At 40.1% G+C, this 12,406-nt stretch overlaps 2 protein-coding genes across 5 annotated transcripts; one reads left to right on the top strand and one right to left on the bottom strand.

Annotated features, from left to right (window-relative positions):
• Positions 1-57: 57 nt before the first annotated feature.
• mtfr1 (mitochondrial fission regulator 1) lies at positions 58-6,128 on the bottom strand. Of its 3 annotated transcripts, none has more exons than XM_054765153.1 (8): positions 6,005-6,128; positions 5,407-5,509; positions 5,225-5,323; positions 2,092-2,234; positions 1,483-1,724; positions 1,107-1,365; positions 865-1,042; positions 58-711 (listed from the first exon to the last, which is right to left on the bottom strand). In XM_054765153.1, the coding sequence occupies exons 2-8, from the start codon at positions 5,440-5,442 to the stop codon at positions 664-666; spliced, it is 1,005 nt and encodes a 334-aa protein (XP_054621128.1). In that variant the 5' UTR covers positions 5,443-5,509; positions 6,005-6,128; the 3' UTR covers positions 58-663. The 3 variants fall into 3 exon arrangements, with proteins under 3 accessions (XP_054621128.1, XP_054621129.1, XP_054621130.1); XM_054765154.1 differs by having other exon boundaries at positions 6,043-6,101; XM_054765155.1 differs by having other exon boundaries at positions 6,010-6,074.
• Positions 6,129-6,407: 279 nt separating this feature from the next.
• On the top strand, positions 6,408-10,927 carry armc1 (armadillo repeat containing 1). Of its 2 annotated transcripts, none has more exons than XM_054765158.1 (7): positions 6,408-6,606; positions 7,293-7,497; positions 8,320-8,411; positions 8,557-8,749; positions 8,949-9,065; positions 9,275-9,349; positions 10,129-10,927. In XM_054765158.1, the coding sequence occupies exons 2-7, from the start codon at positions 7,336-7,338 to the stop codon at positions 10,324-10,326; spliced, it is 837 nt and encodes a 278-aa protein (XP_054621133.1). In that variant the 5' UTR covers positions 6,408-6,606; positions 7,293-7,335; the 3' UTR covers positions 10,327-10,927. The 2 variants fall into 2 exon arrangements, with proteins under 2 accessions (XP_054621133.1, XP_054621131.1); XM_054765156.1 differs by having other exon boundaries at positions 7,290-7,497.
• Positions 10,928-12,406: the final 1,479 nt, after the last annotated feature.

Here is a 12,406-nt window from a genome sequence, read left to right as displayed (position 1 = left end):
AGCTGTGCTGGGTGCTAAGTATGCACGCTTTGAAAGATTTTTAACTCCGCAAAAACACACACATGCACACGAAGTCTGGCAGTCTGCTTTTATTCAATATTTGATTTGAACAGTATTTCACCGAAAGGACAACATCGTGAACAAATGACGCGATACTGATGTCATTCTTTTCCCTCATAAAAGCTAATAAAAGCATTATTGGCCTGACACTCCTGTATGTGCATAAATAACCAAAGCTCACGTGACTCGGTGGCGGTTGACAGTTAAAATTGTCATCAATATTTGCTTTCACATCACTCTGTCTACTTGACGTTCAAGGCAAATGAGGTATTTGGGAAAGGATTAATAAGAGAATGTTTGGCATTGATTCTTGGTCTCGTCGTCCTCAACTAATGGCCTAAACAGATACATCTAGCACCTATAAACTATTTCTTATTAGTGTTTTAACATAAATAACAGTTTACCACTGGTGAGAAAGTGCTCTCTTCAACAACCAAACTTAACAGTTGAGAATAGTGTTGTGAAAAAACAACGAGGAACACTGAGATTTTAAAAAGCTCTATAACTTACAAAGTGCACGACGACATGAACAGAATGATAGAGCAGCCTCATTCCCTTGTGCTTCCACAAAATAACACGCGCACATTTGCCAGTAAGCTCCATTCAGACAAACGTCCGCTTTCCAGTTGATCTCAGCATGTGCTGCCCAAACTGTGGACAACAGACAAAATGAAGAAGACAACTAAGAACATGTCACGTGAAAATGCTGCCAAGTGGATGGTTGATGTCATGTTGAGACAGGTTGTTATGAGTGGGTGTCATTGTAGATTAGATGTGATGAAGTGAGCAGTGAACGTCGCTCACCAGAGGGGTTTGAACTGGACGTTTCACTTCCTGGTCGGGCAGATTGAAGGCGTCCTGGTCATCCCGGCCGCTGTCATGTCTGTAACGGTGGGCGAACTTGCGCTTGAGGGCTTCTGCGATGAGCGTGGCGGCGTCTGCGGGGTCTTTGACCTTCTCTTTGGTGTCCAACTCTGGACGGCTGCAAAGACATTATACTTGTAACTACACCGCTGCGTACATTGTGGAATAAAGTGTGCCGCTACCTTTTGACGGATCTCAGCTTGACTTTGTTCATGTCTTTGAGGACGTCCAGCATGTTGGGGATTTCCGCTGTCCTGGACTCCAGCTCCGTCGTCTGCCCTTCTGTCTTTTTTCCTCTTCGCTCCTTGATCAGGTCGATGGCGGAAAACGTACGCTGGAGATTCAATGGTGGTGGCGGAGGAGGAGGTGGAGGTGGAGGTGGAGGTGGTGGAGGAGGCTGCCCAGCGCAACTGGGGGTAGGGGGCGGGTGAGTGGTTGTCCCTATGGAGACAGCAGAGACGTGTTGACACTGTACTAAATGAGGTATTCTGCTGCCATCTAGAGGAATATGTTCACTATTACACCAGTTTGTATTGGCCCTCCTTTCTTGGAACATACCCGACTGTGCGCTCTTCTCCTGTGCCAACACGATTTGCGCAATCTGCGCTCTGAGCTTGGCAAGTTCTGTCTCCAGAGCGCTGATCTTCTGGATAGCCTCGTCATTGGTGGCCGACGGGCCCTGGGGGTCCGGAGCCCCCTCGTGGAGGCTGGGTAGTGAGTGCTGCCTGGCAAGGCGGGGTTTTCGCCAAGTACGAGGCTGGCGGACACGGAATGCAAGCCCTGTTGGTGGTGGTCCGGACCTGTTGGAAAAAAAAAAACCCAAAAAAGACTGTCATAGTGCATATCCCTCATATAGTGGTCTGGAGTGGTTACTCAACTGTACCATGTGTCTATTAGCGGGAAGGGGTTTTTTTTGTGGCGCCTGTCTTTATTGGAACTAATGCATTTTTATATTATATTGATTAGTATATTTTAGCATTTTTACACAATAATTATACTCAATTAAAATAACATCACAAAATCATTCATTCGTTCAGTCACATTAGATTTGTTCTCTTGCTTTTCTTCTCTTTAAACTGCACCACCAACGTCAGCTTTACATGCGGTCTGTGTTGTGGTATTGACGTCCACCGGGTGTGGCACCAGCTGTCATGAGGAAATGCTCACCGAGGTCTGCCTATGTTGTCTTCATCTTCTTCCTCTTCGTCCTCGTCCTCGTCCTGGTCAATCCAGGAGACGTCAGCGAGGGAGGCCACAGCGAAGTTGTTCTTTCTGCTGAGGACAACTGCATCCTCAGTGTATGGATAGAGCTGTTAAAAAAGACAGACACCTTATTTGTATTAAAATAAAAAGAACTCAATTGAAAAGTTTAATTATGTATGTATGTGTATATATATATATATATCACACACACACACACACACAGACCCTTTCCAAAAAATTAGAATGTCATGGAAAAGTTGTTTAATTTCCATAATTCCATTCAAAAAGTTAAACTTTCATATATTATAGATTCAGGGCCCACAATTTAAACGATTTCAAGTATTTGTTTATTTTTACGTAATTTGGGCTTGCAGCTCATTAAACCCACGAAAACAGGAATGAAAAAAATTTGAATACTGTGAAGAAATCAGCTCAAATTTTGCAGGGCATGAATGTTTTAAACTGAGTGTCACACTAATCATCTACTAAAGTCAAATCACCTGCACAGGCTTCCCCAGGTGTCATTAAATTCAGTTCAGTTTGGTTCAATTGTCTCAGTTGGGTTCAATATGGGGAAGACTGCAGACATGACAACTGGCCAGAAGACCATCATTGATACCCTCCATAGGATGGGTAAGCCACAAAAGTTCATAGCTAAGGAGGCTGGTTGTTCACAGAGTGCTGTGTCCAAGCATATCAATGGAAAGTCTAGAGGAAGGGCAAAATGTGGCAGGAGAAGATGCACCAGGAAAAGAGATGACCGTGGGCTTCAGCGGATGATCAAACAGGGAAGATTCAAGAATCTGGCAGAGATCCAGAAAGAGTGGAATGAGGCGGGAGTCACAGCTTCAAAAACCACCACATTCAGACGCATCCGGGAGATGGGCTACAACTGTCGGGTTCCTCGGGTCAAGCCACTTCTGAACCTGAGCCAACGTAGGAAGCGTCTCCACTGGGCCAAGGAGAAGAAGGACTGGACTGTTGGCCAGTGGTCCAAGGTCCTCTTTTCCGATGAAAGTAAAGTGTGCCTTTCATTTGGGAATCAAGGTCCAAGGGTTTGGAGGAAGACTGGTGAGGAACAGAACCCAAGCTGCCTGAGGTCCAGTGTTAAATATCCACAGCCCGTCATGATTTGGGGTGCAATGTCCGGTGCAGGTGTTGGTAAACTCTGCTTTCTTAAATCCAAGGTCACCGCAACAGTCTACCAGAATGTTTTAGAGGACTTCATGATTCCTTCTGCTGAGGATCTGTATGGAGATGCAGATTTCATCTTCCAGCAGGACCTGGCCCCTGCCCATACCGCCAGAAGCACCAAAACCTGGTTTGATGCCCATGCCATCACAGTGCTTGTTTGGCCAGCCAACTCACCGGACCTAAACCCCATTGAGAATCTATGGGGTATTCTCAAGAGGAAAATGAGGGGCACCAGACCCAACAACAAAGAAGAGCTGACAGCAAGCATCAAGGAAATGTGGGCTTCCATAACTCCCAGGCAATGCCACAGGCTGATTGCTTCAATGCCACGTCGCATCGAGGCAGTGATTAAGGCAAAGGGATTCCCAACCAAGTATTGAAGATTGACATATCGTTTTGAAAGCACCAAATTTTGATTGATTTGATGTGATCCTAATTTCTTTCTTTTCTTTCCTGCAAAAACTGAGAAGTAAATGGTGATTTCTTCACAGTATTCTAATTTTTTGAATTCCTGTTTTTGTGGGTTTTATGAGCTGGAAGCCCAAATTACGTAAAAATAAACAAACACTTGAAATCGTTTAAATTGTGGGCCCTGAATCTATAATCTATGAAAGTTTAACTTTTTGAATGGAATTATGGAAATTAAACAACTTTTCCATGACATTCTAATTTTTTGGAAAGGGTCTGTATATATAAATAAAGAAAAATACTTTGACTAGGGACATTGCACTAATCCACTGGAGGCAAACTAATTTGTCTATTCATTGTTATTTATTTTAATTGGGATGGGAGAATATTTTATATTATCTGAATGTCGTATAGTGTCTGAATGTTCATGCTCTTGTACCGCTGCCTCGTGGATGGTTGATGTCATGTTGAGACGGAATCAACAGCGCCTCAACTGGTTGCAACCAAGTAGTGCAATCTATTTTTGCATTTTGTTTTTTTTTTTTCATCCAAATTATTCCACAGTAAAAAGTTGTAATTTTACAAGTATAAAGTTGTATTTTAAAAAAATTACCATATATTTTTTTATTTTAGTAAATATTGAGTTGTAACATCAGAAAAAAGCCAAAATATTAAAAAAAAATAAGAGTATTAATAATGATGATAATAATAATATAATAAATAAATACATAATAAATAAAAAAAGAAAACATGTCAGAATTTTACCAAAAAGTTGTAATTTTTGACAGTTGACATATGGAAAAAAAAAAAAGATTGAGAATAACTTTTAAATCTTTCAAGGAAATTAAATTGTGAAGACATGAGATTTTTTTTTATGGTAGTAGTCTGGGAAAGTCAAAATATTACAAGAATAAAGCTGTAAAATACAGAGAAAAGTAATCATTGTGGGGGGAGGGGAAGTTGTACATGTTAAAAGAAGTACAAATTACAAGTATTACACAAAGTTTGAATATTATAAGAAAAAGTCATACAAATACTACAAATGCAATAATATTGTTCTATGCCTGAGATTTCGACAAAAGAAGAAACCAAATAAGAAGAATAGAGGCTTGTGAGAGAGCTGTATTGACAGTCGAGGCTTTCATCGGCACAACGTTGCTGCAAGTCGCTGCACAAACTGACCTAAAGCAGACATACTGCATTCCGCATAGTGAGGGAGGGGAGCTGGAAACGAGAAGAAGAAGAAGAAGAAGAGGGGGGGTAAAGAAAGAAGCAGAATAGAAAGTCACAAACATGACATGTTGACATTTTAAAAGTAGAAGAGGTACTGGCGGTACTGTTTGTATCACCTCCGTCCTTGTGACATCATGCTCTGTTTAAGCTTTATAAGCCAAACCAGTCAGACAACAAGAGCTTGATAAGGAGGAAAGGAGCTTAGCTGTGGTGTCAACAGTAGAAAGACATAACAGAAACAGAGAAGGCAAATAAAACCCACCTGGAAATGAACCCTGGGACAAGGTTTAAGAGGAAGGTTGCTCGCTATTCTCCTCACAATACTTCTGGAGGACCCGTAGGGCTTGTCTGATCCAAACGCCTGTCCAAAAAACAAAACAAAAAACTGAAACACAACATTAAGTTGACAAATATGAGTCAAATGTGAGAAACACAGACACCGACCAGGTCCATTTCAATGCTTTCATAGTGTTTACTCATCGCTGTTGAGGGACTGTCAACGGGCACACATGCCCAAATGCTGACAGCATCATCACCGAAAACACACCTAATGGACAAGCACATTAATTTCAGTATTTTTTTAATCGTGGACTCGTGTCAAACAGCCATTACAACAGTTAGACTTTGCAAAACGAGATGTGACTATGTTACTGTCACTTTAGAGGATGAATAAAGTGAGGTAGAGTACACCACTACGTTAAAGTAGAATTGAGCAACAACAAAGTTATAGCTAACACCTGGTGACTGTTGTTGAATTTGACAGCAACACAAAGTGAGACTCGTAGCTGCCTGACACAAATTAGGCGATCGCGTTTAGTAAAACACATGTTTAGACTAAGATAATTTAATCGGGGAAACATAATTTGATCGATTTTGAAAGTTTAAATCGGTGTCGCAACCTGCGGCTAACAAATTAGCTAGCAATGCTAACGAGATTGAACTTTTGTAGCTACTACTAACAAGCGTAACATCGCAAGTAAATACGAGGGCAATTAGTAGGTCACAGTCAGCATTCGAAAGCATAAAATACATGTAAATGTACTTTACAAAGACTGTTGACAACTTTCCGAAATTTTCCACCTTATCTAGCGGTCGGAAATGTCCTGGAAGAGGTGACTGATGTGGAGGGCAGTCATTAGAATGTTCTAACCAATTGGATTACAGAGATTATTATCATGCGTCTGTTACTATTGAGCACTACCATAGGATGATATTATTGATTGTCACGTAGTCTAACCAATAGGTTGTATTATGTATAAAGATTATACATTGTCATTGGGTTTTGGTTCAGTCAATCAAATAAAGAAAGTCCAATCGCGTCGTTGAATTGTAGAGTACGTTCGATGTGGTCTTTCGCCTATCCCGACAGCACAGTGTCATTTTCAACAGCTGGGTCCATTTACAAAGCGGCGAGTCCAAAGAGACAAAACAAACTGAAAGTGCCACAAAACCCAAACACTATGCACAGCTGCTAGCTTAAACGGGCATTGTAGAGAAAGGCGCAGGCCCACAGCGTTAATGAAATTAGATTATTAGGGGCTGCTTTTAAACTGGCACGCTGTTTCCCGGCACGCCATTATTGCGTCTTGTGTAACTGAGCTTTCCTAAGGTTGTCTCATGGTTTGGCCGAAAACTGACTGAAAGGTAAGATGTCTTGTCAAATAGCGTTAGCTAGCTTAGCATGGTCACGGACTCGTTTCTTGTCTTTTTCCACAGGGGCGAGATTTGAGGTGAGGCTGGGGTCGGAGCAAAACAAACAAAATTTAAATGGCCATACAACCACATATCCTCACTTTAAAGTGGCCATTTGCAACTGGGATATTGGGGCATGGCTTTGGGAATTCGACAAATCCTCCAAAAGAAGCTATGTAATGCTAAGCGTCGTTGTTGACTTTATCCACTGTTAACAATGTTGTTAATCGAACGCCCTAATGATAAATAGGTCAACCATTTGCTGCTTTAATCTTCTTAAACGCTCTGTTATGATGTAATTCCTACTGTAACTCCCAGACACCCTGAATTGTACAACATTTTCTTAACTTGCAATTTAACTGTAGACACATCTGACATTGTTTTATTGCGAGGGTTCTCTACCTTGCATTGCAAGTGCCGCTGTTTTTGCCATCACGATTTCACAATTATTTAATGTGTATGTCACTAACATTGTTTATGGTTCTATTAAAAAATAAAAAAAATCTCTGTTCCCCAGTACCACTGATGGAGCCTGCGTACCAACAGTGTTACTCAGACTACAGTTTGAGAATCAATGTATTACTGTATGATAAGCACTATCCGCCATGACCCACATTTACTTCATCTTTACCCAGCAGGGCGGAGGTTGTTTGGATGTGAGGCTCCAAGACGAGAGGCACCATGAGTGCGGAGTTGGATGCACTGACGGTGGTCAACCAGCTGCGAGATCTTGCCGCAGACCCCCTCAACCGCAGAGCCATAGTAGAAGATCAAGGCTGTCTGCCAGGTCTCATCCTTTTCCTGGACCACCACAACCCTCAGGTGGTGTACTCTGCACTGTTGGTAAGTTGTTTGTATTTGCAGGTGTATATTTGTGAACTAGAAGCATTCCTTTTTTCTTTTTTTCTTTTTTTTTTTAAAGCCACAATGTATTCTTTTAATGAATTGAGTATTTTTATATTTTCTAGTATTTAAAAAAACAATAGTTTATGTAATTTTTCTTTTTTTTTACATTAAATTTACTTATTTTTATGTTATTGAAGTATATATTTTTTTTAAATAATGTAATATTTTATTTAGTATTATTTTAGTAGTTACTTTAGTAGTATTTTATTATTAGTCTAGATTTTTTTTTTGTTATGTATTAATTTGCTAGTTTTATCCTATAATTTAGTCAATTTTTCCCTTTTTAAAGGAAAACAATACCTTTTTTTATGACACTCACCAGTGTTTTAAATTCTGACTAAGCACATCGACTTGCCAAATGGTGGTGCATTTTGCGACATACATCTCATATTTTGTTTTCTTCAATTGTTTTATCACCTAGCTATTACAAAACATGCAGTACTTATCTCTTTGATGCACACCTCCATCTATTTTACAATAAAGAGATATAGATAGAGATAGAGATCTATATCTCTATAGATAGAGATATAGATATATAGAGATATAGAGATATAGATATAGATATATATAGATATATAATACACCTTTAAGTGTTTTATGTAATAACTGTTGCCTAAAAGCATGTGAGGCGTAAACGCAGAGCCAGAGCATGCACATTCCCTGTTGCTTATGTAACACTTGAACTGTTAGAATGCAGCACAAGAGCCCACAGAGTGAACTTGACTTTTGTCTTGTCACTGAGTGTTTGTGTGTTTGCAGGCCGTGCGCTACCTGGCAGAATGTCGAGCCAACAGGGAGAAGATGAAGAGCGAGTTGGGCATGATGCTGAGCTTGCAGAATGTCATGCAGAAGCAAGTCATTGCCATCACCACCTCACTCGCTCACTCACTCACTCACTCACTCACTCCCTCACACCATCCTATCGTTGAATGTAACAGAGCAGTTTTATTATTTAAGTATTTCTGTCATTAATGTTGACTTTCCATCCATCCTAAGGAGTACGTCTCCTGGAGAAACCAAACTCCTGGCTTCAGAGGTCTATGAGATTTTGCAGGCGGCCGGTAAAGAAGAGGCGGAACAAGCCGAAGCGGCCGCCGCCTCCTGTCGGCGTAAAGCTCAGTTCTTCCTGGGCTCCAACAACAAGCGCGCCAAGACTGTGGTGCTGCACATTGACGGACTGGACGACTCGGTAGGTGTTTATCATAAAGTTTACATTAAAGAATATTTCAAAAGCAGGTTATGCGGACACAAAGCTTTGTCTTTAAATGTATACAGTATGTTTTATTTTATCCTTTTAACATTTTTTTAAGGGAAGTACTCATAAAATTCTGTGAAGGTTGGCATGACCGGGTTATGTGCGCTAAGTGTTTGCGTTTGGTCAATCTCAGACTCGGAGGAGCCTCTGCGAGGAGGCCTTGTTGAAGATCCGAGGAGTCATCAGCTTCACCTTCCAGATGGCCGTCAAGAGATGTGTTGTGAGAATCCGCTCGGACCTTAAAGCTGACGTAAGCACTCACACCGGGAACTATCACGGCTGTAATACCGGACCTTCTTTTCTTATTATGATGATGTTCAACACAATAATAAGCATATTGTTAAATTAAGACCTTTTTTTACCAGCGTTTTTGATTCAAGTCTTCCAATATTTTATGTGTACTCTTGTTATTTGTGAACAATTTGCACTAAAGGTTTTTTTGTGTGTGTACTCTGATAGGCATTGGGCACAGCAATCAACTCCACTAAAGTGATGAAAGCCCAACAGGTGGTGAAGACAGACGATGGAGGAGAGGTGAGGACAGATACAGTACCAGTCAAAAGTTTTAATTTCATTTTCAATAAGGTGTCAAACGGTATAGTAGTTTTGGAAAAAACATTTATCTTGTAATATGTTTGTTTTTTTCCCAATGCATTCCTACTTTTTCAGGCACATCTCGAGTATTGTAGAAGATCTAAAAGATCCTTTAGATTTAAGATTGCTGAATGAATTGTTTTCAGAATGTAAGAGAACAATGAAAATGGCACACATTTAAATACTTGTTGTTGTTGCAGTTTTTTTTGTGCCAGTTCCAGTCAGAAAATATCTATTCAACAAATAATAATGAACACTTCAAATTTTGATGAGTTTTGCCCTTTTGCCGCCTTTTGTGCCATATACAGCCAGAAAAAATACCTGTTAAACACGTTTGAAAAAATATTTTCACTTTAAATTCACGTTAATTTTGCCTTTTGCCACGATTTTGTGGAATTTCCAGTCAGAAAATACCTGCTGAACAAATTTAATAAACTTCACATTGTCATTAATTTTGGCTTTATGTACTAATAAGTAGTGCCTTATATGTCCAGCAGGTGTCACGCTTGGCTCGGTATTTTTTTCCCGTCAAGGACTGCCACATTATAGCTTCCTGGTTGATTTCCATAAACTTAAAAAAAAATAAAATAAAAAAATTGTTTCCAATTACAAAAATGAATTTAATTAGTGTTGATTCCTATGTCACAAGATCTTACTGTATGTAATCAGTTGTGCTTTTATGAATGATTGAATTTCTTCTCTCCACGTCTTTGCCCCAGCTGATCATGCCATTCCAAGAGGACTGTGAAGGGGCGGCGGCCTTGGAGGAGAACACCGACATCCCGGACTACCTGCCCGAGGAGGAGAGTCCGTCCCAGGAGCAGGACAAGGCGGTGACACGCGTGGGCTCGGTCACCGACGGCATGGGCTGGCTCAACACGGCCGCCAACTTCCTGACTCGCTCCTTTTATTGGTGACACGGTCACCGGCTTTACCGTTAACACCGCCACCGCCACCTTGGACTCAAACCCTCCCTCTTGCCTAGCACGCACACACAGCGCCAACACATGTATGAAACGAGTGCTGCAGCGTGCGTGCGTGCGTGCGTGCGTATATATTGAGCGCAGAGACAGTATACTAGGACTTTCCTGACCATTTTTGTGCATGGTTTTTGGTTGCTTTCCCAATATCTATCTTTACTTTCAGATTGATTGATGATCATTTCCCACCTCTGTCAGTTCTTTTTGAGCATGCTTTAGTGCCAATCTTGCCTCATGGCTTGACTTCTGATATTTGTGTGCCTTTTCTTTGGACATTTCACTGTAATTATTCTAATTTATTCATCATTGTAATTTCCTTCCACTATTTAGAGAGCTCAGAACACGCAAGACGGGACGCTGACGGGATGATTGACAGCTCAGACTTGCTCGCTTCGCTGTCCCACCTAGTAAACTAGAGGCACCTAGTCTAGTTTATCTAGCAGTGTCCTAAAATGCTGTTATACCAATAAGAACAGGATGTACATTTTGTAAATGGTGTCTGACCCTCCTACCATCAAAAAAAAAATCTTGAAGGAAAGTTTGTTTTTGCAATTTACTCCACAAAATGGGATTTCTGTTGCAGCGACACCAGTTAGTTGAGCAGAGTGATATAGTAGCATGTGAAGACGGTGGTGGCAATTTTCTGGTAGAGCAATATTTTTAACATTAGGCTCGGTGACAAACTTTTTTTTATTTTAAATATGTTAATATGATCAGTGTTAACTGTAACCATCAGTTTTCATTTTTGTCTGTAAAGGTCGAATACTTAAAAAAAAAATCTTATCAGTCGCCCACACGTGGCTCACTCACCATGTTAATTTCCTCATGTAAGGCAGATGTGTACAGACTTCAACCAATGTAATATACTGTAACTGCTCATTCCCATGTGACTGAAATGATAAACGTCAAATTAAACATTATTTTTGGGGGGTTTTCTTCACAGAGCAGTGACGCTTGTACAGTACGGGAAAATATGATCTCTTCTAATTGTAGTCAGGACTCTTCGTCTGCATTTTGAATCAGCTGTGACGAGATGCAATAATGCATCATAGAGGTCACAAAAACATTTATGACCAAAAACATGTCACACTTTTGTGATATTGCATCTCCCTTACCCTTTGTTTTTGTGTATGTGAGTTGAAAGATGAACCCTAAAGTAATGCCGAGGTTCCTCACTTTGCTGCTGGACTTTAATTCTATCCTCCTCCAGAACAGCAAATAAATTACACGTGTTGTCACTAAACTAATGACAGAGAAACTGAAAATACTCAAATTATAGCAACGAACAACTAAACATGAGTGGTCCACTTAAAAGTCTAAATTAACAAGAATTTAAACCGTAATAAGCCGGAAAAATGTGCTTATCTGGTTTATTTTTTTCTGCTCATATTGCGCATATACAGTAATATTACGTTGTACTGTACATAACATACACTAGCCTACAAACGACATGTTTCGTTCACTACGCTCCAGTGTACTTCCTGTTTACCGTCTTGACCAATTGGGGAAGAGAGCAATATCACGTGGAATATCGATGCATTTGTGTACCCTTGGAATTTTTACACACATGTTCAAGCACATCAACTACGGAAAAATACATAACAAAGAAATACAAGTATTTTATGAATAAAATAAAGTGTGTATACACTATAAGAGTTTCTTTCTTTTTAGCAGAACAACAGGATAGACAAACAAAACAACGCACTTTAAATTAAACACATTGGATTTCACGCCAGTAAGACAACATCATACCATGACACTTATGAATGCAAGCCATGACACAAATTACAAAAATGAAAAGCAAATTAATAAAATAATATTAATTAATTAACAATTCATTAAATTCAATCTATTTAATAATTAGGGCGATATTAACTTTCGGGATTCCTTAATACAACATTTTTTGTATCATTCTTCCAATGGGGCAGGCGCCAAAAGAGTTGAAGCTACTGGGTGTTGAATGATGCTGTCACCGCTAGAGGGCGTTTCTATCCATTGTTTCCAAGTTAAATGAGGT

This window comes from Dunckerocampus dactyliophorus, chromosome 21, assembly GCF_027744805.1.
Source record: "Dunckerocampus dactyliophorus isolate RoL2022-P2 chromosome 21, RoL_Ddac_1.1, whole genome shotgun sequence".
NCBI classification, from domain to species: Eukaryota; Metazoa; Chordata; class Actinopteri; order Syngnathiformes; family Syngnathidae; genus Dunckerocampus; species Dunckerocampus dactyliophorus.
Note: the sequence above shows the minus strand (reverse complement) of the source record. Positions and strands in the feature narration are given on the sequence as shown.

Coding starts and splice junctions, on each gene's coding strand:
- mtfr1 (XM_054765153.1), bottom strand. CDS start 5,442: ATGAGTAAACACTATGAAAGCATTGAAATGGACCTG. Junction 5,324..5,406: donor AAAGCATTGAAATGGACCTG/GTCGGTGTCTGT, acceptor TTTTTTGGACAG/GCGTTTGGATCAGACAAGCC. Junction 1,725..2,091: donor GACAACATAGGCAGACCTCG/GTGAGCATTTCC, acceptor TTTTTCCAACAG/GTCCGGACCACCACCAACAG.
- armc1 (XM_054765158.1), top strand. CDS start 7,336: ATGAGTGCGGAGTTGGATGCACTGACGGTGGTCAACCAGCTGCGAGAT. Junction 8,412..8,556: donor TTGCAGAATGTCATGCAGAA/GCAAGTCATTGC, acceptor ATCCATCCTAAG/GAGTACGTCTCCTGGAGAAA. Junction 9,066..9,274: donor GCTCGGACCTTAAAGCTGAC/GTAAGCACTCAC, acceptor GTACTCTGATAG/GCATTGGGCACAGCAATCAA.